This window comes from Lepidochelys kempii, chromosome 4 (genome assembly GCF_965140285.1).
Source record: "Lepidochelys kempii isolate rLepKem1 chromosome 4, rLepKem1.hap1, whole genome shotgun sequence".
In the NCBI taxonomy this organism is placed as follows: Eukaryota; Metazoa; Chordata; order Testudines; family Cheloniidae; genus Lepidochelys; species Lepidochelys kempii.
In genome coordinates this window covers 91,212,256-91,237,117 of record NC_136383.1, presented here as the reverse complement: position 1 = coordinate 91,237,117, position 24,862 = coordinate 91,212,256, and the positions used below count along the sequence as shown (strand labels likewise).

The window sequence follows — 24,862 nt, the reverse complement described above, 5'->3', positions numbered from 1 at the left end:
CTTCCATCATAGTACTCTTTTTCTTCGAGTTAGCTGTACGAGGTGATGACACCCATCTTTTTAACTTGTGCTTGAATCCCTTAGAGTTATCAATTCCAAGCAGCTTTGCCAGAAAAGCTTCTTGAAGCAAAAGGGCTTGCTGTCTGTTCAGATGCTCCTTACGTGCTCTCTGAGCGAACATACTGTAGATAGAGCAAGTCAAATAAGAGTGGTAGTCACCAAGACATGCCAAGCATCTGACATGGGTGTCCAGTTCCAGGAAGACTACCAGGCAAGATGCACACCTCTTAAAACTGGATTGCTTTGCCTTTGGATCTGCCATTTAGCCAGTAGATGAAACTGATTTTAACAACTATTTAGCTACACTAAAAACAACAACTGACCTAAATAACTAATTATTCTTATCCTAATTATACTAACTATACTAAAAGTAAAAGGCTATCCAGGTCACTAAAAAGTCTTGAGAGAAGGCTCTGGATCCAAGAGATCTGGAGACATCCACATCTGTCTGCTGCTGTAGTTGGAAGGAACAGAGATGGCAGAGGGCAGCACATCCCCTTATCCTCAGATGTTTGGGAACATTGAGGGGAAGGATAGGATGGACATGCAAGTACTGTAATGGGTGCTGCTATGAGAACATTCTAACATCTCAGCTGCACCAGCCACCATCAGTTGGAATATGTGGAGAACACTCAAAGAAGAATTATGTTTCCTCATTCTGACTTTTCTTCGCAATAACATAGTCCACTTCAAACAGGATTACCTCAATGTGAAACAGGAACCTTTTTGTACACCCCACAATGTCTACATAGGGGATTTTCAATACAGAACTTTGGTGTGTACTGCTAGTCACATCCCCATAGTCCAAACTGTGCGGCAGAGTAGACATGCCCTCTAAGAGATTTCAATAGAGAAGGTATAAAGAAGGGATGGAGAGCTGAGGAGAGAGCAAGTAGGAGAGGCGGAAAGCTTTGTGCAGCTGAAAGAATTATTGTAACATCACATGTACTCATCCTGTACTGGCCTGAGTCTTATATAAAAAAACTTGAAGTAGATGACAAACATTTGGATGTTAACAATTACAAACAAAAGATTAACAGCAAGCACACACCTTGTAGAAGCTAAAGAGCTTACCTGCTTTAGAACTTCTACTAAAACTAAACAAAAAATGAAATCTACAGCTAAGTCCCTCCTTTCAAGTAGATAATCTCTCTCACGCTGTTGCTCATCCCTAAAGGAAGAAATTAAGAACAAATATTGTATGTAGGACTTAATTCAGATACATAGTATAAGAGTTACATATTAGTGCTTGGTTGGTTGTTTTAAAGTAAAAATAATCAGATACATATCCAATACAGTACATGGTTAGGAAAGAATTATAAGTTTGGGGGGCAGCAGGATTTTTTTTGGGGGGGGGGGGGGGGGATTGTTTCAGGAGGCCAGAAAATCTTTCTGATTTTTTTCTTACTGCTTCCATGCCTCGTTTCCCCCCCCCAAAGGTAGCCAAACCCTCTTCCCCCCCCAAACAACCCAACCCCCACTCTCAAGAGGACATGAACTAGTTAGGAATCACTTCAGAGTGCATCAACACTGCTCCATAAATTAGCCCGAGGAATCATTAAGTTATTCAAGGTGTTACTTCTCCCCAGGTTAAGGGCAAAATCTGAGAAACTTTAGCCTCTTCTGACCCAGGAAATAAGACCCCAAAATATTAAATGTTTTGTTATCCAAAAAGTACAACTACACTTTTATAGCAATAAACATATGAACCAAATGCTGATTTGCTGAGGGGAAAAAATCCAATGGCACTTACCCCTTTGATTTTGTGCTAGATCGAGGTCTGTATTCATAAGATTCATCTTCAGTTCCATTTTGACGCCTGTACCAGTCAAACAAGGTGCGTAGTAAGGAGGGGAGACAGTGCTCTGCTACTGAGCTCATAGAGCTTATCAACTGGAAAGATAAAAAAGGTATATTGGTTAATGTAAGATTTATAATTTAGTTACTTCAAATCATCCTCTCTTCTAGATTAATACTGTCTGAATAGTTCTATGTTATGTTAGAGTAATTTTTGTACAAAATAATCTTTATGTTCATTCAAGGGAATTTTTGTAATCACAACATTCTAAATCAAACATAATGAAAAACGTATGATAAAGAAACAAGCAAATATTGTAAAGTTAATCTGGAGGTTTGAAATACTCTATATAGGCAACCATGCTAAAATTAACTAGAAGATGCTAGATATTTTAAAATAATGTACCTGAATGCTGTCACAAAGCAAATTCACATTTAAAGCACACGATTATTTCACAATATAAATTATGGAAAAGTGATATTCTTCCCAATGTGTTTATGCACGCACTTCTCTTCACAAGTCTTATGAGGTTGTGTCAGGGGTTTGTGGCTCCAGATAAAGTGGCTACTGGAGTGCTCCTAGATGAGGCATAGTCAGACGAACTAGCTCCAAGCAGACTAAGATCAGAGGCCTGGCACAGTGATCTTTCAGTTGGGAACATTTTAAGTTTAACTTGAGGTTTCCTAGATCTCTGGGTTTATTTGCAAAATGACTTCCAAATAGCACACTCCTCAGTGATGTGCCCCTCATCTAGGCAAATTAAGCACTTACCCTAACCATCATTTAAGAGCATTTCTGTCTCTCATACTGGGCAGTTTTTGCAACCTAGGGATGAGTTCACTTTTGACTGAACCAGTACTGAGAGTACTTTCCCAGTAAATAAACAAGAATAGTTTCTTCAAAAAGAAATAAAAGGAAACACTGTAAAATTCCAACATTAACCTAACTAGCTAGCTAGTACTTAACTGCTAATTACATAAAATTTAGAGGCAGCCACTGAGACGTTCAATTCGTAGCCATGAGCAGTGAGAAGGAACAGAGGGAAAGTTGGAACACACTTGCCCTTTTTGCCCTCAGCTGGAGACACAAGGACACTAAGGGTATATGAGTCATCCCATCGGGTACTGCTGATCATAAGTCTCTAGCTTGAGTGCACAGGACACACGCGTACCAACATATATGTGGAGATGCATTCAAAGAAGAAAGAAGTTTTCCACTGCCACACTTTCTTCCTTTTCCTTTCTGATCACTGGTCAATGCCAGTGATTGGAAAGTTGTTTTTAAAACAGGGGTGGGCAAACTTTTTGGCCCGAGGGCCACATCGGGGTTGCGAAACTGTATGGAGTGCCAGCTAGGGAAGGCTGTGCCTCCCCAAACAGCCTGGCCCCACCCCCTATCCACCCCCACCCACTGACTGCCCCTCTCAGAACCTCCGACCCATCCAACCCTCCCCTCCCCACTCCTCCCCCCGGCTCCTTGTCCCCTGGCCGCCCCCTCCTGGCACCCCCCGCCCCTAACCTCCCCACCGGAACCCCACCCCCTACCCAACCCCCTCCGCTCCCTGCCCCCTGACCGCCCCCCAGCTCCCCTACCCAACCTCCTTCACTGCCGCCCCCTTACCATGCTGCTCAGAGCGGCAGGAGCTCGCAGCCCCGCTACCTGGATGGAGCCAGCCGCCCTGCCTGTGCAGCGGTGTAACTGCGGGGAAGGAGGGGCAGTGGGGTAGGGGCCGGGGCTAGCTCCCCAGCCAGGAGCTCAAGGGCTGGGCAGGACGGTCCTGCAGGCTGGATGTGGCCCGCGGGCCATAGTTTGCCCACCTCTGCCTTAAGGTGTGCTAGGACATTCACACTTTAAGATTTAGAAAGAAAATAATGCATTAAAGCAATCAAGATGGCAACATAATGTAACATTTTTTAAAAACTAGGCAAAATACTATATTTTTTTATTATTTTTCAAATATTGTGGTTAACAATCTATCCTATAAAACATACTTCACTATTTATAGTTTTTAAACATGATCAATTTTGCAATCCTGTACTTTGTAAAGACAAACTACTCACTCTTCATAATTATCTTTTTGACCCAAGGACAAGAAGTCATCTTTAACAGGAGTAGTTAGACTTTATCAGGAGGAGGAAGAAAGGAGGAGGATAACCTAAGAAAGGAAACTCTAAGACCCCTTCAATTTGCAAGCTACTTTCCCTCTCTCCAGACTGCCTTTTAGTGTTTTTAGACCCACTCAATATCCTACTTTATTTACTATTCCCCTTCGTCATCTGTTCTATAGCCTCCTTCTATATTCTCTTTCCTCATGCTGAGTTCAGCTTCTCACTCCAACATAGTGCTGTTCTGACTGGAAAAGGTTTAGAAAGGTAGCCTCCATGGTTCTTCTTCCCCCACACTCCTAGAATCATAGAATATCAGGGTTGGAAGGGACCCCAGAAGGTCATCTAGTCCAACCCCCTGCTCAAAGCAGGACCAATTCCCAGTTAAATCATCCCAGCCAGGGCTTTGTCAAGCCTGACCTTAAAAACCTCTAAGGAAGGAGATTCTACCACCTCCCTAGGTAACGCATTCCAGTGTTTCACCACCCTCTTAGTGAAAAAGTTTTTCCTAATATCCAATCTAAACCTCCCCCACTGCAACTTGAGACCATTACTCCTCGTTCTGTCATCTGCTACCATTGAGAACAGTCTAGAGCCATCCTCTTTGGAACCCCCTTTCAGGTAGTTGAAAGCAGCTATCAAATCCCCCCTCATTCTTCTCTTCTGCAGGCTAAACAATCCCAGCTCCCTCAGCCTCTCCTCATAACTCATGTGTTCCAGTCCCCTAATCATTTTTGTTGCCCTTCGCTGGACTCTCTCCAATTTATCCACATCCTTCTTGAAGTGTGGGGCCCAAAACTGGACACAGTACTCCAGATGAGGCCTCACCAATGTCGAATAGAGGGGAACGATCACGTCCCTCGATCTGCTCGCTATGCCCCTACTTATACATCCCAAAATGCCATTGGCCTTCTTGGCAACAAGGGCACACTGCTGACTCATATCCAGCTTCTCGTCCACTGTCACCCCTAGGTCCTTTTCTGCAGAACTGCTGCCTAGCCATTCGGTCCCTAGTCTGTAGCTGTGCATTGGGTTCTTCCGTCCTAAGTGCAGGACCCTGCACTTATCCTTATTGAACCTCATCAGATTCCTTTTGGCCCAATCTTCCAATTGGTCTAGGTCCTTCTGTATCCTATCCCTCCCCTCCAGCATATCTACCACTCCTCCCAGTTTAGTATCATCCGCAAATTTGCTGAGAGTGCAATCCACACCATCCTCCAGATCATTTATGAAGATATTGAATAAAACCGGCCCCAGGACCGACCCTTGGGGCACTCCACTTGATACCGGCTGCCAACTAGACATGGAGCCATTGATCACTACCCGTTGAGCCCGACAATTTAGCCAGCTTTCTACCCACCTTATAGTGCATTCATCCAGCCCATACTTCCTTAACTTGCTGACAAGAATACTATGGGAGACCGTGTCAAAAGCTTTGCTAAAGTCAAGAAACAATACATCCACTGCTTTCCCTTCATCCACAGAACCAGTAATCTCATCATAAAAGGCGATTAGATTAGTCAGGCATGACCTTCCCTTGGTGAATCCATGCTGGCTGTTCCTGATCACTTTCCTCTCACGCAAGTGCTTCAGGATTGATTCTTTGAGGACCTGCTCCATGATTTTTCCAGGGACTGAGGTGAGGCTGACTGGCCTGTAGTTCCCAGGATCTTCCTTCTTCCCTTTTTTAAAGATTGGCACTACATTAGCCTTTTTCCAGTCATCCGGGACTTCCCCGGTTCGCCACGAGTTTTCAAAGATAATGGCCAGTGGCTCTGCAATCACAGCCGCCAATTCCTTCAGCACTCTCGGATGCAACTCGTCCGGCCCCATGGACTTGTGCACGTCCAGCTTTTCTAAATAGTCCCTAACCGCCTCTATCTCCACAGAGGGCTGGCCATCTCTTCCGCATTTTGTGATGCCCAGCGCAGCAGTCTGGGAGCTGACCTTGTTAGTGAAAACAGAGGCAAAAAAAGCATTGAGTACATTAGCTTTTTCCACATCCTCTGTCATTAGGTTGCCTCCCTCATTCAGTAAGGGGCCCACACATTCCTTGGCTTTCTTCTTGTTGCCAACATACCTGAAGAAACCCTTCTTGTTACTCTTGACATCTCTGGCTAGCTGCAGCTCCAGGTGCGATTTGGCCCTCCTGATAACATTCCTACATGCCCGAGCAATATTTTTATACTCTTCCCTGGTCATATGTCCAACCTTCCACTTCTTGTAAGCTTCTTTTTTATGTTTAAGATCCGCTAGGATTTCACCATTAAGCCAAGTTGGTCGCCTGCCATATTTACTATTCTTTCGACTCATCGGGATGGTTTGTCCCTGTAACCTCAACAGGGATTCCTTGAAATACAGCCAGCTCTCCTGGACTCCTTTCCCCTTCAAGTTAGTCCCCCAGGGGATCCTGGCCATCCGTTCCCTGAGGGAGTCGAAGTCTGCTTTCCTGAAGTCCAGGGTCCGTATCCTGCTGCTTACCTTTGTTCCCTGCGTCAGGATCCTGAACTCAACCAACTCATGGTCACTGCCTCCCAGATTCCCATCCACTTTTGCTTCCCCCACTAATTCTACCCGGTTTGTGAGCAGCAGGTCAAGAAAAGCACCCCCCCTAGTTGGCTCCTCTAGCACTTGCGCCAGGAAATTGTCCCCTACGCTTTCCAAAAACTTCCTGGATTGTCTATGCACCGCTGTATTGCTCTCCCAGCAGATATCAGGAAAATTAAAGTCACCCATGAGAATCAGGGCATGCGATCTAGTAGCTTCCGTGAGCTGCCGGAAGAAAGCCTCATCCACCTCATCCCCCTGGTCCGGTGGTCTATAGCAGACTCCCACCACTACATCACTCTTGTTGCACACACTTCTAAACTTAATCCAGAGACACTCAGGTTTTTCTGCAGTTTCGTACCGGAGCTCTGAGCAGTCATACTGCTCCCTTACATACAGTGCTACTCCCCCACCTTTTCTGCCCTGCCTGTCCTTCCTGAACAGTTTATAACCATCCATGACAGTACTCCAGTCATGTGAGTTATCCCACCAAGTCTCTGTTATTCCGATCACGTCATAGTTCCTTGACATCACCAGGACCTCCAGTTCTCCCTGCTTGTTTCCAAGGCTTTGTGCATTTGTATATAAGCACTTGAGATAACCTGTTGATCGCCCCTCATTGCCAGTATGAGGCAGGAGCCCTCCCCTCACAGACATTCCTGCCTGTGCTTCCTCCCGGTATCCCGCTTTCCCACTTACCTCAGGGCTTTGGTCTCCTTCCCCCGGTGAACCTAGTTTAAAGCCCTCCTCACTAGGTTAGCCAGCCTGCTGGCAAAGATGCTCTTCCCTCTCTTCGTAAGATGGAGCCCGTCTCTACCCAGCACTCCTCCTTCATGGAACACCATCCCATGGTCAAAGAAACCAAAGCCTTCTCTCCGACACCATCTGCGTAGCCATTCGTTGACTTCCACGATTCGACGCTCCCTACCTAGGCCTTTTCCTTCCACGGGGAGGATGGACGAGAACACCACTTGCGCCTCCAACTCCTTTATTCTTCTTCCTAGAGCCACATAGTCCGCAGTGATCCGCTCAAGGTCATTCTTGGCAGTATCATTGGTGCCCACGTGAAGAAGCAGGAAGGGGTAGCGATCCGAGGGCTTGATGAGTCTCGGCAGTCTCTCCGTCACATCTCCGTCTCTCCGTCCTACTCAGAGTCTCCCTTCTCTCTCCACCTGGGCTGTCTACTCTGCTTCCCCTTTGGGTCTCTCCTTACTTTCTTCTCTTCTGCTGCAACAGAGCCAGAGCTCTGACAATGCTGCTGCAGGAGCTGCTGCAATGCTGAAAACCACTTACGTTGCAAAACAGCTCCCTCTGCATATTGGCTTTCAGAGACACTTACTTCTAAATAACATGTTCTCTCCAACTCTGGACATCACATCAAATAGCAGAATCAGAGATGGGGACACAAAAAACACAACCACATGCCATACATTGAGTAGCAAGGCTGTAAATTCAATTATGATCAAATATGTCTGAACATCCATCATTAACTATTGTCTCCTTCTTAGTCTTTCAGCTTCCCACCTTGGGTTTGCCTAGGATCGTCTGCACCTCACCTCATGGAATTTTCTTATTTGAGGACACCTGCATGAAATTTCCTAAACAAAAGTAATCTCAACAAAAGCAAGATTAATAATAGGAAATAGAATTAAAACAACAGAAATGGTTTGCTTAACATATCTCAAGTGAAAACAGACCAGGTACTTTCACCTTAGTTACCGAAGAAAAAAAGAAAAAAGTGATTGGTTTACATCCCCTGAAAGCAATCCCATCTCAGACTATTCTAGTCCACTTGTCAGTACTGCAGTGATGTCTTAATACCAACTCCTTTTCTGTGTCCCCTGTCAAGTTGCTTATTAAATCCTAGTTTTCTGAAGTCAAAGAGATTCAAAAACTGTTCATGAAACAGTATCATTCTCCACCTTCTAGGCAATGGTCCTTGAGAAAATAAAACCCTTTAATGATTACATTTTAGAGTAGGTAACAAAAATTGGACTTATTATCTCTGGTAATTATTTAACATAAACCAGTACACTAACATTCTAAGTTAATCATCTGAACAGTAGAACTGTGATCCTCTGCTTGAATGGAACACCTTAATTCCATAAAACCTGAAAAAACAAAAACAGACAATGCAGTATCTTAAATGAAAGTGTTTCCTACCTGATCAAATTGAAGATCTTCACCTCTTTGAAGAGATCTTGACAAGAGCTTTTCCTAGAAACAGAATAAAAATCATTAGAGAGTATGAAGCATGCAATTAACTAAAAGCAAAGCATTGCAACAAGCAAAACAAGCAAATGTGATATAATACAGGTGTAAAAAGCAGGAATCAACATACTTTATGAAAATGTAAAGAGGCATAGATCAGTCTCAACTCCAGCTATATTTTCCAGCTGGAAAAAATTTTTAAGATGTGAACTGAATACAGAAAAGATCAGAGATGAACAAGCTAGTTTGGTGGCTTAGTTGTCGCACTATACGCTGTCAATCACAAAACCTGGAATTTCTGAATTCCAGAAGCTGTCTAGGTCTCATTCCTCAGCAGGGGCTTAAAAAGATCATCATGCTGCTCCACCTGGATAGCTGGTGATGAGTGACAAACTGACTTCTTACGGAAATCCTATCTGGCCCTCCTACACACAGCATATTCATGATCATGGGAGACAGATATAGGGAGAAAGGAAGTTGTAAAAGGGGTAACAATAAGGCCTTCATGAAAGTAGAACCTCAATCCAATCCCCATCTATTTTTTTGCCCCTCACTTTCCCTACTGTAAAGGAGAGAGAAAGTGATGTATAATAACATTAAGATACCAGTTATAAGTACACTTACATTTGAGATAGCCATGTAGAGGAAAAATGCAATATTAATATCAGACAAAAGTTACAAGTTTGTATCAGTTCCTCATGACTATTAATCATTGTAAAATATACTGGATTGAGCAAATATATTCATGATAAAATGATGAAATAAATATTAAAATATTAAAAGAAAAAATGTTCAGAAACTTGAACAAAAGTACCCATTTAATATACTTCTGAGTATTACACTATTGTGTTTGATTTATGATCTTCAAGATTACCCAAACTCATTTTATCAAAAATACAATTTTAAGGCTCTTCCCATGAGGCCAAGCCAAGAAAGAAACAGACACAAATTCCTTAGTCCCACATTATTCTGTGGGCCATGATCTACTAGTTAATTAGGGCTGCCAACCATCTAATCACAAAAACCCAAACACCCTTGCCTGCCCCTACTTCACCCCTGCCCCGCTCATTCCATCCCCCTTCCCTCCATTGCTCACTCTCCCCCACCCTCATTCACTTCCACCGGGCTGGGGCATGGGGTTGGGGTGTGGAAGGGGGTGCGAGCTCTGGGCTACAAGGTGGGACTGACGGGTTTGGAGTGTGGGAGGGGGCTCCGGGCTGAGCCTGGGGCAGGCAGTTGGGGTGCAGGAAGAGGTTTGGGGTGCAGGCTCTGGGAGGGAGTTTGTGTGTGGTAGAGGGCTCAGGGCTGGAGCAGAGGGTTGGGGTGCCAGAAGGGATGAGGGATGTGCAGGCTTACCTCAGGCGGCTCCCAGAAGCGGCCGGCATGTCTGGCTCCTAGGCTTAGGAGCAGCCAGGCAGCGATGTGTGCTGCCCCTGCCTGCAGGCACTGCCCCTGCAGCTCCCATTGGCCATAGTTCCCAGCCAAGGAACTCGGGGGGGGGGGGGGCAGCACGCTTGGAGCAAGGCAGCTGTGCCTTGGAGCCAAAGGGATGTGCCAATTGCTTCCGGGAGCCATGCGGAGCCAGGGCAGGTAGGGAAACTGCCTTAGCCCCACTATATCGCTGAGTGGACTTTTAGCGGCCTATTAAAATCTCCCAGATTGGTTTCAGTAGCCACCAAGAGATCCAGAAGACTCCCAGCCAATCCGGGAGGGTTGGCAACCCTATAGTTAATACTCTAAACCAAAGCAAGGTTCCACAGTAATGGACATAAGTGGGAAGTAAGAGTCATAAATAAAGTGTGTTGACAAATTTTCAGTAATTAGAGAGGAACTTTAAGGTTAATTCGCTTTTTATTTTTAAATAAACAGAATCAGCAAGTAGGTCACTGATTTTTATGAACAATTTAAACTTCAACCACTTAAAGGTTATTATTTAACAAAAAAGAAAATGCTCTTGAAAAAATATTTTTATAGTTCAATTAGTAATCTTTCCGCCTTAGCTAAAGATTTGAGATCTGAAAAAATGAAAACAAATCAGACTAAACCACACCACACCCTTCAGAAATGGTAAGTGACTAATTGCACAGGTCAACAGAAAGGTAACACTGGTAGCCTGATGGAAAATGGATTACAGCTACACTAATTACATGTAAGAATGCATAACTTAAAACAAAAAAAAGAGAGAGAGAGAGAGAAAACATTTAATCAAGAAAAATACAACCTCCAAATTTTACTGGCAGAGAATAATAAGAAAACAAATCCCAACCACTTCTTACATGGTAATTCCTAGAAAAAATAAAATGCACGTATGCCATTCTAGCATGTGCGCACAGCTCTATTTGTACAAGACAACACTGAATATTTTAAAATTATCTCTGCAGTGATCAATCTGGATTAAAAAACTAGGATGTGGAATCACGAGGCTCAATGCATGGGTATATGGAAAATAAACCCTACCCTGTCAAACTAACTGGATATTTTTTTTGATGAGATTACAAATTTTGTTGATAAAGGAAATAGTGTTGATGTAATATATTTAGACTTCTGTAAGGTGTTGACTTGGTACTACATGAGATTTCGATTAAAAAAATATTAGACATAAAATTAACACAGCACAAATTAAGTGGACAAAATATTAACTAACTGACAGATCTCAAAATGTAAGTGTAAACGGGAAATTATCATTGAGCAGATATATTTCCTGTGGGGTCCTATAGGGAGCGGTTCTTGGCCCTATACTATTTAACATTTTTATTAATGACCCAGAAGAAAACAAAATCATCACTGATAAAGCTTAAAAATGTCACAAAAATTGGGTTGGTGGTAAATAATTAAGAGGACAGGTCACCTATACAGAGCGATCTGGATTGCTTGGTGAGTAGGATGCAAGCAAACAATGTGCGTTTTAATATGGCTAAATGTAAATGTATACATCTAGGAACAAAGAATGTAGGCCAGATTGACAGGATAGGGAATTCTATCCTGGAAAGCAATGACTGAAAAAGACTTGAGGGCCATGGTGGGTAATCAGCTGAATATGTGCTCCTACTGTGAAGCTGTGGCCATAACAGCTAATGTGATCCTCAGATGTGAAAAGAGGGAAATCCCGAATAGGAATAGAGAGGTTATTTTACCTTGTGTATTTGGCAGTGATGTGAATGCTGCTGGAATACTGTGTCCAGTTCTAGTGTCCACAATTCAAGAAGGACGTTGGTAAATTAGAGAGGGTTTAGAAAAGAGCCATGACAATGACTAAAGGATTAGAAAACATCCCTTCTAGTGAAAGACTCAATGAGCTCAATCTATTTAGTTTAACAAAGAGAAGATGAAGGGGTGACAATCACAGTTGATAAAAACCTACATGGGGAACAAATATTTGATAAATGGGCTCTTCAGTCTAGCAGAGAAAGGTATAACACAATCCAATAGCTGGAATATGAACCTAGACAAATTCAGAGTGGAAATAAGGTATACATTTTTAAGAGTGAAAGTAATTAACTATTGGAACAATTTACCAAGGGTTTTCATGAATTCTCCATCACTGACAATTTTGACACTTTTCTTGCAATAGCCTTAGTGCAAAGACCATGTTGATAGTTGATATACTGGCATGGAAGCTGCACTGACTCTGGATATACACGTTCAGCAAGAATTTTCAGTCTATTGAGAATAACCCATGCAAATGCCTTGCCAGCAACACAAAAAAAGAGATTCCTCTGCAGTTGTTGCAATCTCTCATCTCCTTCGTTTGTATACAGTTATGATGTTGCAACCTTCGTGTCTTTTGGTGTCTCTCCTTCCCTTTAGCAGGCAAGCAAGACATTGTGCAGATGTTTAAGTACAACCTGTCCTCCTTATTTCAGTACTTCAGCCGTTGAACTTCTTTCTGCCGATCATGCAGTATTTTTCGCACACAGCGACAAGGAGCTCCAGCAACTTTGCAATCGCTTTGCACTAGCCTGTGATGAATCTGGAGTAACCATCAGTCTAAAGACAACAATGATTTTGATACTAGATGTTTTGATGGCACCAGAAGTTTCAATAGTTAGTACCATGCTAGAAGTTGTGCATAAATTCTGCTATCTGGAATCAACTGTATCGGAAAACAGCAGCAGGAACTATGAACATAGATACCAGAGGAGTAATTCGGATCCAAAGACAGTAGGGGGTGATGATGGACAGTTAGCTCGCTGAGCAGGCAAGTTCAGCCTCTTCCCCTCTCCTTTTCCAAACATGTCATCAGTGCCCTATTACATACCGTTTATACCACACATTTACATCCACTAAACCAGCGGTCGGCAACCTGCAGCACATGTGACAAAGGTGGCACGCGAGCTGATTTTTACTGGCACGCTGCTGCCAGCCGGGATCCTGGCCGCCACCCCTGCTCAGCTTGCTGCCGGTCTGGGTGAACGGAACCCCAGAGCAGCGGCAGGCTGACCGGTGTACTGTATTAAATTTCTCCCCGTAGGAATGTGCTACTTGCGGAGCACCAGGACTGGCAGCCGTAAGTAGTACACCATAAGTAGCACATTCCTAAGGGGAGAAATTTAATACACTACACCGGTGTAGGGAAGGCTGTGCCTCCCCAAACAGCCGGCCCACTTCCCGCCCCCTGACTGCCCCCCCTCATAACCCCTGATTCATCCAACCCCACCCACCCCCGGCTCCTTGTCCCCTGACCACCCCCTCCCAGGACCCCCTGCCCCCTGACTGCTCCCCTCAGAACCCTCCACCCATCCAACCCCCCCTGCTCCTTGTTTCCTGATCGCCTCCTCTTGGGAACCCCCACCCCTATCCGCCCCCCCCCGACCCTACTCAAGCCCCCTTGCTCGCTGATGGCTCCGACCCCTATCAGGCCCCCCGGGACTCCCATGCCTATCCAACCACTCCTGTTCCCCGTTCCCTTACCATGCTGCTCAGAGCATCAGGACTGGCAGCCGTAAGTAGTACACCGTAAGTAGCACATTCCTAGGGGGAGCAATTTAATACACTACACCCGTCCATGCTCAGCCCGCTGATGGTCTGGAATTCTCAAAATATGTTCTCTCACCCCTTATCAAAAATTACACTACAATTAGATTAAAAACTTGAAAACTTAAAAACTCTGTATATTACAATGATTGTTAAAAAATGTATAATGTTAATAAATACATAGGTTTGATTAAACAAAGTAGTTGTACTTATGTGCCTGTGCTTAATTTGTGTTTTCGATGATTTACCTTCTACAAAAATCTCATGTCTCGCACCCCTAGAAAGGGCATCTCGCACCCCCAGGGGGTGTGTGCAACGGCCAGGTTAGGAACCACTGCACTAAACTGATAAGATCTGCATTTTAATTTAATTTTAAATGAAGCTTCTTAAACATTTTAAAAACCTTGTTTACTTTACATACAACAATAGTTTAGTTACATAACATAGACTTACAGAGAGAGAGACCTTCTAAAAATGTTAAAATGTATTACTGGCATGCAAAACCCTAAATTAGAGTGAATAAATGAAGACTCGGCACACCACTTCTGAAAGGTTGCCGACCCCTGCATTAAACAATACTAGGATAATGTAAAACAAAATTATATGCAACAACGTATTTATGTCCTCCTTGCATGCCAGGGGCTGTATGTTCCCCCTTGCATCCTCCCCATTCCAGGGACTCAATATCCCCTTGTCCATACTAGCCCTCCCACCCCAGAACCTACTGCCCTCTCTTCCACCTAATGCTAGAAGTCCTACATCTCTTCAAACCCCCTTCAAATGTTCCCCCCTCCCATATTTCTCCGAGTCTGGAACTTATGTCCCCTTCACCCCTCCCAATACCAGAGGCTCTTTATCTCCCCAGTGGGGGAAGGGAATGACACTGTCTATTCACAGTACTCTTCCCCCTTCATTCGGAATGGTACCAGCACGCATATGTGTTTATAGGCTTGTGTGGTGGCACCATGTTGGAAGAAGGAAGCTCTCCTTGGCCTTCTGGCTCCCCCTTCTGGAACACTTCTCTCCATTCACCAGTTATTTGGTATTTCCCCTCAGGGGAGGCAGGAGTGTTTAAAGTGCTCCCGCTGTTGCGGATATCACTTCCGCCTCTGAAGCGGAGTTCACCTCACCTCTCTTCCTTCCCCTCCAAACCAGCCTGAAAGTTTGGTGGGGAGTAAGGGAAGGAATTGCATCCTTCCATCTCTAAAATTCTGCTTGTGATAGTCTTAGCCTTAGCTTTACCTTTATGGTCCACCACTATTGTGCTTCATCTGAATATCTAACAATATAGAACTTTTATTTTTAAAAGAGAGAAAGAATCAGAACAGAAGACTGGCCTACTGCCACTACTTGAAAAGAATTTGATTATGCTAAATAAACTAAATACTTCCTACATGAATTTTCATGAATTTCAGAAAGTATAATTATCATAGTAATTGCAATATCAAGTATTTAGCTTTCCTGTCATCTGTATTATTGTGTTTATTGAATGGAATAGCTGCATGCTATACACCCACTCTTACATGGATTATTGTCAATTTTAGAATAAAAATAGTGAAAATGCCTCTAAGGGCTTGTCTGGGTTTAAGCTGCAGCTTTTTTTGATGCATGTCAAGTAATGCACAACACACAAGCCTAACTAATAGTGTGCACATAGGATGGTGCACCCTCTTTCAATGTGCATCAGTGTGTAAGTAGGGCAGTAGCTTGCTGCTTACTAACAGCTTGGCATTCTCAAAGGGTAGACCATGATCCTTTGCTTTCCTGCTGAATAGTGTGCATTATGGGATTTTTCTCAGTGTGCATTGTGGGATGCATAGCAGAAGCCAGGTAAGTTCAAGTTTTTAAAAAATCCTCCATTTCCTCATCTCTGCCCCATGCTTCTCCTTTCTTGGCAGGTCAGTGTCATTTTTTTAATTGCTGTCAGACAGCATGAACCCAACAGTGATCTATAGTACTAGCTGGCAACCTAAAATATTCAAGGGTTGCTTGGGCTGTATTTTGGCATTCAAAGCCAGGTGAATTTGGCTTTGGACTTCACTCACCACTATCAAGCAGACGATTTGGTGGCAGCAGCAGCAGGAGCTTCAGTGGCGGAGGAAGCGGGATGAGGACAAGGAAGAAGAGGAGGACATCAAGCAGCTGACAGGTAGAGGACAGATGAGAGAAGGGGAAAGGAAAACAGGTAAATGGGCATGTGCTCTCTGTGGTGTGGGCCTAAAACCAATCAATAACCAGGACTTCAGCATGAGACAGAAACTGACTGCCCAGCCAGAGCAGCCATCATTTTGGAAACATGTACAGGGGCAGGCGAGGGCTGAACAAACACCATAGCCTAAAGGAGGCAGGGGAGCCTCAGATTCAGACAGGCTCCTAACTCACACCCACCTACAACAGCTGTGACCATGGGGCACCCAGAATAGAAGGCAGCACAACAGAATAGCACAATAATAAATTGTATAAAAAAAACAAAACAAAACAAAATGGTTACTCACTATCTCGTAACTTGTTCTTCGAGATGTGTTGCTCATATCTATTCCAATTAGGTGTGTGTGCGTCGTATGCACAGTCGTCGGAAAGTTTTTCCCTTAGTAGCACCTGTCAGGTCAGCTGCAGAGCCCCCTGGAGTGGCACCTTCATGGCACTCAATATATAACCATGCTGAGCTGGAGCCTCCTCAGTTCCTTCTTGACTGTTACTTCAACAGAGGGGAAGGCGGATGGGTTTGGAATGAATATAAGCAAAACATCTCGAAGAACAACAGTTACGAGAATGTGAGTAATTGTTTTTTCTTCAAGTGATTGCTCATGTTGATTCCAATTAGGTGACTCCCAAGCCTTACCTAGGTTGTGGGATCAAAAGCTGCATCATCTCTGGCATGCTGGATGATAGCGTAACAAGAGGTAAACGTATGCACCGAGGGCCAAGTTACTGCCCTGCAGACTTCTTGGATTGGGATCTGGGCCAGGAATGCCACCGATGATGCCTGTGCCCTTGTGAAGTGTGCCGTAAGTGCTGGGGCTGATGTCTCAGCCAGCTCGTAGCACGTGTGAATGCAGGATGTGATCCAGGAAGATATTCTTTGAGATCAGTCTAGTAGGCCTTTCATGCAGTCTGCCACCACTATAAAAAACGGGTTCAATTTCCTGAATGGCTTGGTGCATTCGATATAGAAGGCTAACTCTCGCCCAACATCCAAGGAGTGCAGCCTCTGCTCATGGCTTCTGGTATGAGGCTTTGGATAAAAAACAGGCAGGAAAATGTGTTGGCTGGTATGGAAATGTGATTCCATCATAGGCAAAAAAGCCGGGAGGTCTGAGCTGCACCTTGTCCTTGGGGAAAACTGTATAAGGTGGGGTGGAGTTAAGGGCCTTTAACTCTGACACCCTTCTTGCTGATGTGATGGCAATTAGGAAGGCTACCTTCCATGATAGATAGAGAAGGGAGCAAGTGGCCAGCAGCTTGAATGGGGGCCCCATTAATTTGGAAAGGACCAAATTAAGGCCCCTTGCAGGAACAGGCTGTCTAATCTGGGGATGTAGCCATCCAGACCCTTGAGGAACCGTCCAACCATGGGGTTAGTGAAGATGGAGCATCCAGAGACTCCGGGGTGGAAAGCCGAGATAGCCGCTAAGTGTATCTTTACGGATGACACTGCCAGGCCTTGCTGTTTCAGGTGAAGAAGGTACTCCAGAATAAGAGGTAATGGCACCTGAAGTGGGGGCGAATGACGCTGGTCACACCTGCAAGTGAACCTCTTCCACGTCGCCAGATATGTGGCTCTCAAGGAGGGCTTTCTGCTGCTGAGTAAGACCTCCCTTACCTGCTCTGAGCACAGGAGTGCCATAGGGTTCAGCCATGAAGTTTCCAAGCCGTAAGGTGGAGGGACCAGAGGTCTAGGTGATGAAGACGACCGTGGTACTGAGTGATCAAGTTGGGGAGGAGCAGAAACTTGCTCAGACTGTCGACTGACAGATCCAGAAGCGTGGTGTATCAATGTTATCATGGCCACACTGGCGCCACCGGAATTATCTCTGCCCCGTCTCTGCAGACCTTGAGTAGTACCTTGGGCATGAGAGGTATCGGGGGAAAGGCATAGAGCAGACGGCCTCCCAGGGTAGCAGGAATGCATCCAGGATTGAGACTGTGCTGCTTTTCTGGAAGGAGCAAAACACTGGGCACTTCCAGTTCCTCCAAGTGGTGTATAGGTCAACCTGGGAAAACCCCCACCTCTGTAAGATGGAATGGATGTCCAGCCGGATGGACCACTCATGGCTGTGGAAGGACCTGCTGAGGTGGTCTGCCAGTACGTTCTGGACTCCGGGCAGATATGATCCTTCCGGGGGAAAGGAGTGGGCTATACAGAATTCCCAGAGCCTGAGAGCCTCCTGACGGAGGGGTGAAGACCAGGTTCCATCCTGCTTGTTGATGTAAAACATTGCAGTGGTGTTGGCCATCATGATTGCCATGTGCTGACCTTGCAGACGAGACTGAAAGGCCTGGCATGTGAGTTGAACCGCTCTGAGTTCCTTGATATTGATATGGAGAGAGAACTCATCCTGTGATCAGAGGCCCTGCGTTCGGAGATCTCCCAGATGTGCGCCCCAACCTAGAGCTGATGTGTCCGTAACTGGAGACAAGGACAGCGGATGGCTGTTGAAGGGGACTCCTTCGCAGACTATTCAAGCATCAAGCCACCACTGGAGTGACTCTAGCACCTGCTGTGGCACCGTGACCACTAGTCCCAGGCTGTCGCACCCCGGGCAATATGTCGAAGAGAGCCACGTCTATAGAGGCCTGAGTCTCTCAGTCTGGTGTGTCAGACCACGTACGTGCAGGCCGTCATGTGACCAAGGAGACCGAGGCAATTTCTTGCTGTAGTGGTCAGATACTGTCTCATGCATCAAATGATGCTTGCCATGGCTTGGAATAGGGACTCCGTAGGGCTTCCTCGTGCCTGGACGGAGTCCAACACTGTTCCAATAAACTCTATCTTCTGAGTCAGAGACAAGGTGGACTTGTTCACGTTGAGGAGGAGACCCAGTCTCTTGAATGTGGATGTGACTAGATGGACCTGCAACTCCACCTTTTCTCTGGTATGCCCCCTGAGCAGCCAATCATTGAGGTAAAGGTATACCACCACCTACCTCCTTCTGAGGAAGGCTGCTATCACTGACATGCACTTGGTGAACACTCGTGGGGCTGTCAACAGGCTAAAGGGAAGGACCATGAACTGATAATGTTTTTGGTCGATCATGAACCTTAAGAAGCGTCTGTGTGCAGGGCAAATCGCTATGTGAAAGCGTGCATCTTTCATGTCGAGGATGGCGAACTAGTCTCCTGGATCCAGAGAAGGGATAATTGTAATGAGAGAAACGATGCGGAACTTCAACTTCACCATGAACTTGTTGAGTCCTCACATGTCTAGAATGGGTCTGAGACACCTTCTGGCTTTGGGGGATTAGGAAGTAGTGGGAATAGAGCTGTGGAGGGCAGAAACCCAGAGCCCAGTTCTGGGGCTGCTGCAGCACGGAAAAGAGGGTGGTACAACCTCACTTCTGCGCTGCCTGTGGAGGTGGGCCTGATGCAGGTTGCAGTCTAAGTGCTGCCTGCATAAGGAGCTGCTTCAATCTAAAGTCCTGCTCCTTCTTGGTATGGGGGCAAAAGCAGTTACAAATCCTGCACTTTTCTGACTGATGTGTTTCCTTCAAACACTTTAAACAAGTGTCATGAGAGTCGCACATTGGCATGGGCTTTGTTCCAGGACATGCAGGGCTTGAACCCCTGGGACTTACTCATGTAAGTCCCGCAAGGAGAACGCAGTCAGGGTGGAGGGTAAACCCCATAACACAACAGCTAACTAACTACTAGCTAGAACTACAATAATTAAGAACTAAACAAACAGTCCGAAAGAGAAGCTTGGGAAACATGAAGAGCTTGCAGAGCAAGACACCACAATTCCAAAGACTGTCACTGGCGGTAAGAAGGAACTGAGGAGGCTCTGGGTCGGCAGGGTCCTATATTGAGCGCCATGAAGGCGCCACTCCAGGGGGCTCCATAGCCGACCCGACAGGTGCTGCTAAGGGAAAAACTTTCCGATAACTGTGCACACAGCATGCACACACCTAATTGGAATCAATATGAGCAATCACTCAAAGAAGAATAGATATATCCTGGCTTTCCGGGGAGTTCTCTTCATTGGCATCCTCATGCTCATGCTCCAGTGAGTCTTTCTGGTTGTCTTTGTAGTGGGGGAAAGAGATCAGGTAGCAGGTTCCACAACCTTTCTGGGTTTGGTGATCATGTAGTTCTGCAAAATCCTGTCCAGCACTTCCAAAACCGAACAAGTTACATGTCCCCTGTTTACTCTTTATTCAACACCGGTTGGCATTCTAGATCATGACCTTTGACTAGCAACGTCCACAAAAAGAGCTCTATCCCAAAAATGAGTACTTGTGGCACCTTAGAGACTCACCAATTTATTTGAGCATAAGCTTTCGTGAGCTACAGCTCACTTCATCGGATGCATACTGTGGAAAGTGTAGAAGATCTTTTATACACACAAAGCATGAAAAAATACTTCCCCCCACCCCACTCTCCTGCTGGCAATAGCTTATCTAAAGTGATCACTCTCCTCAAAATGTGTATGATAATCAAGTTAGGCCATTTCCAGCACAAATCCAGGTTTTCTCAACACCCCCCACCCCCAACACACACACAAACCCATTCTCCTGCTGGTAATAGCTTATCTAAAGTGACCACTCTCCTTACAATGTGTATGATAATCAAGGTGGGCCATTTCCAGCACAAATCCTGGGTTTAACAAGAACGTCTTGGGGGGGGGGGGGGGGATGGTTAGGAAAAAACAAGGGGAAATAGGTTACCTTGCATAATGACTTAGCCACTCCCAGTCTCTATTCAAGCCTAAGTTAATTGTATCCAATTTGCAAATGAATTCCAATTCAACAGTTTCTCGCTGGAGTCTGGATTTGAAGTTTTTTTGTTGTAAGATAGCGACCTTCATATCTGTGATTGCGTGACCAGAGAGATTGAAGTGTTCTCCGACTGGTTTATGAATGTTATAATTCTTGACATCTGATTTGTGTCCATTTATTCTTTTATGTAGAGACTGTCCAGTTTGACCAATGTAAATGGCAGAGGGGCACTGCTGGCACATGATGGCATATATCACATTGGTGGATGTGCAGGTGAACGAGCCTCTGATAGTGTGGCTGATGTTATTAGGCCCTGTGATGGTGTCCCCTGAATAGATATGTGGGCACAGTTGGCAACGGGCTTTGTTGCAAGGATAGGTTCCTGGGTTGGTGGTTCTGTTGTGTGGTATGTGGTTGCTGGTGAGTATTTGCTTCAGGTTGGGGGGCTGTCTGTAGGCAAGGACTGGCCTGTCTCCCAGGATTTGTGAGAGTGTTGGGTCATCCTTCAGGATAGGTTGTAGATCCTTAATAATGCGTTGGAGGGGTTTTACTTGGGGGCTGAAGGTGACGGCTAGTGGCGTTCTGTTATTTTCTTTGTTAGGCCTGTCCTGTAGTAGGTGACTTCTGGGAACTCTTCTGGCTCTATCAATCTGTTTCTTCACTTCCACAGGTGGGTACTGTAGTTGTAAGAATGCATGATAGAGATCTTGTAGGTGTTTGTCTCTGTCTGAGGGGTTGGAGCAAATGCGGTTGTATCGCAGAGCTTGGCTGTAGACAATGGATCGTGTGGTGTGGTCAGGGTGAAAGCTGGAGGCATGTAGGTAGGAATAGCGGTCAGTAGGTTTCTGGTATAGGGTGGTGTTTATGTGACCATCGTTTATTAGCACTGTAGTGTCCAGGAAGTGGATCTCTTGTGTGGACTGGACCAGGCTGAGGTTCATGGTGGGATGGAAATTGTTGAAATCATGGTGGAATTCCTCAAGGGCTTCTTTTCCATGGGTCCAGATGATGAAGATGTCATCAATATAGCGCAAGTAGAGTAGGGGCTTTAGGGGACGAGAGCTGAGGCAGCGTTGTTCTAAGTCAGCCATAAAAATGTTGGCATACTGTGGGGCCATGCGGGTACCCATAGCAGTGCCGCTGATCTGAAGGTATACATTGTCCCCAAATGTAAAATAGTTACGGGTAAGGACAAAGTCACAAAGTTCAGCCACCAGGTTAGCCGTGACATTATTGGGACGGTGTTCTTGACGGCTTGTAGTCCATCGTTGTGTGGAATGTTGGTGTAGAGGGCTTCTACATCCATAGTGGCCAGGATGGTGTTATCAGGAAGATCACCGATAGATTGTAGTTTCCTCAGGAAGTCAGTGGTGTCTCGAAGGTAGCTGGGAGTGCTGGTAGCGTAGGGCCTGAGGAGGGAGCCTACATAGCCAGACAATCCTGCTGTCAGGGTGCCAATGCCTGAGATGATGGGGCGCCCAGGATTTCTAGGTTTATGGATCTTGGGTAGTAGACAGAATATCCCAGGTCAGGGTTCCAGGGGTGTGTCTGTGCGGATTTGATCTTGTGCTTTTTCAGGGAGTTTCTTGAGCAAATGCTGTAGTTTCTTTTGGTAACTCGCAGTGGGATCAGAGGGTAATGGCTTGTAGAAAGTGGTGTTGGAGAGCTGCCGAGCAGCCTCTTGTTCATATTCCGACCTATTCAGGATGACAACAGCACCTTCTTTGTCAGCCTTTTTGATTATGATGTCAGAGTTGTTTCTGAGGCTGTGGATGGCATTGTGTTCCGCACGGCTGAGGTTATGGGGTAAGTGATGCCGCTTTTCCACAATTTCAGCCTGTGCACGTCGGCGGAAGCACTCTATGTAGAAGTCCAGTCTGCTGTTTAGTCCACCTAGAATCCTTCTTTTTGTAGTGTTGGTAGGGAGGTCTCTGTGGATTAGTATGTTGTTCAGAGGTATGTTGGAAATATTCCTTGAGTCGGAGACGTCGAAAATAGGATTCTAGGTCACCACAGAACTGTATCATGTTAGTGGGGGTGGAGGGGCAGAAGGAGAGGCCCCGAGATAGGACAGCTGCTTCTGCTGGGCTAAGAGTATAGTTGGATAGGTTAACAATATTGCTGGGTGGGTTGAGGGAACCATTGCTGTGGCCCCTTCTGGCATGCAGTAGTTTAGAAAGTTTAGTGTCCTTTTTCTTTTGTAGAGAAGCAAAGTGTGTGTTGTAAATGGCTTGTCTAGTTTTAGTAAAGTCCAGCCACGAGGAAGTTTGTGTGGAAGGTTGGTTTTTTATGAGAGTATCCATTTTTGAGAGCTCATTCTTAATCTTTCCCTGTTTGCTGTAGAGGATGTTGATCAGGTGATTCCACAGTTTCTTTGAGAGCGTGTGGCACAAGCTGTCAGCATAGTCTGTGTGGTATGTAGATTGTAATGGATTTTTTACCTTCAGTGGTTAGTCTCTAAGGTTCCACAAGTACTCCTTTTCTTTTTGTGAATACAGACTAACACGGCTGTTACTCTGAAACTTATCTAAAGTGAAAAGAAAAGGAGGACTTGTGGCACCTTAGAGACTAACCAATTTATTTGAGCATAAGCTTTCGTGAGCTACAGCTCACTTCATCGGATGTATACCTGTCATTATCTAAAGTGATCACTCTCCTTACAATGTGTATGATAATCAAGGTGGGCCATTTCCAGCAGGAGGGTGGGGAGAAAACCTGGGTTTGTGGTGGAAATGGCCCACCTTGATTATCATACACATTGTAAGGAGAGTGATCACTTTAGATAAGCTATTACCAGCAGGAGAGTGGGGTGGGGGAGAGAAAACCTTTTGCAGTGATAAACACCCATTTGTTCATGGTTTGTGCGTATAAAAACAAACATCTTCTGTATTTTCCACAGTATGCATCTGTGATGAAGGTATGATGAAGTGAGCTGTAGCTCACGAAAGCTTATGCTCAAATAAATTGGTTAGTCTCTAAGGTTCCACAAGTACTCCTTTTCTTTTTGCGAATACAGACTAACACGGCTGTTACTCTGAAACCTATCCCAAAAATATCTCTCTGGCCACAAGAGCTTCCTGCACCGATGCTTCTCAACAGATAGCAATAAGATCCAGGGTCCCAGTACTGCTCCAAGCAGCTGCATGAGGTATGTCATAGGACTTTGGAGTATTATTGCAGCAATTGCAGTGTACTCAAATCCAGGAGCAAACAGGCAAAATCTGGCCCCACGCCAGCTTTCAAGAGGGGACAGTACATCCAGTAAACTTGACACCAGACAGTAGACCGGCAAAGCAATATGAGACCACCTAATGGAGGACTAACAAGCAGCAGCACTGCATGCAAATGAAGAATACACTGAACTAACCTGATTCACTGCAAAATCAGTTCACTTTGAAAGCGAACTCCAGAATTTGCAACAAACTGGAGTTAGTGTGCTATTAGGGATCGTGCCATGTTTGCACAAGCATTTTCAAACCAAATTATCTTGATTTACTCTGTTTTAACCGCCACTTATAGACAAGCCCTTAGTTTCCTCTAATTAACAATACATTCCAAAGTATTAAACCCTCAGCATCAAAATGCATCTCAAGATAAACCAGTTCTCTTGAAAACTTCAGAAACAGACTTCAAAGAAAAACTGCAGAGCTACAATTCATTTGCAAATTTAACACTATCAATTTGGGCTTGAATAGGGACTGGGAGTGGATGGCTCACTACAAAAGCAATTTTCCCTCTCCTTCCTCCTCAGTTACTGGGATTGGACCACATCCACCCTGACTGAATGGCCTTTAACATAGGTTCTCCACTTGTAAAGTAACTCCCTTCTCTTCATGTGCCAATAAATATTTATGCCTGTATCTGTAATTTTCACTCCATTCATCTGAAGAAGTGGGGTTTTTTACCCACAAAAGCTTATGCCCAAATAAATCTGTTAGTTTTTAAGGTGCCACCGGACTCCTCATCAGTTCTCTTGGTTCAGGATTTAGCTTTGCCTTAAGTCAGAGCAAAAACTATAGGACTTAAGAATGTTTAGCTCCATGGGCTTCCTTGACAACATAACACAAAACATGTATCCCTAGTTAAGCAGATCATCCATCCCAAATGAATGGCAAGTCAAATGCAAAGAACTTTCTTAATGAGGAGTTAATACTGAGTCATATAAGTAGGGCCCTACCAAATTCGCGGTTCACTTTGGTCAATTTCACGGCCACCAGTGTCTTAAAATTGGT

At 45.0% G+C, this 24,862-nt stretch overlaps 1 protein-coding gene across 8 annotated transcripts in view; it reads right to left on the bottom strand.

Moving 5' to 3' along the window:
* The window catches only part of LOC144930508 (protein furry homolog-like), a 224,732-nt gene extending 208,499 nt beyond the window's left edge, over window positions 1-16,233 (bottom strand). For 7 of the 8 annotated variants that reach the window (XM_078852551.1, XM_078852555.1, XM_078852553.1 and 4 more), the window contains exons 1-4: window positions 15,741-16,232; window positions 8,674-8,727; window positions 1,814-1,953; window positions 1,135-1,231 (exon numbers count right to left, since the gene is read on the bottom strand). In XM_078852551.1, coding sequence (XP_078708677.1) covers window positions 1,135-1,231; window positions 1,814-1,941 — 225 coding nt within the window. In that variant the 5' untranslated portion in view covers window positions 1,942-1,953; window positions 8,674-8,727; window positions 15,741-16,232. Of the gene's footprint in view, window positions 1-1,134; window positions 1,232-1,813; window positions 1,954-8,673; window positions 8,728-15,740 lie in introns of all 8 variants that reach the window. The other variant, XM_078852557.1, reaches the window with a different exon arrangement.
* Between the last annotated feature and the right edge of the window lie 8,629 nt (window positions 16,234-24,862).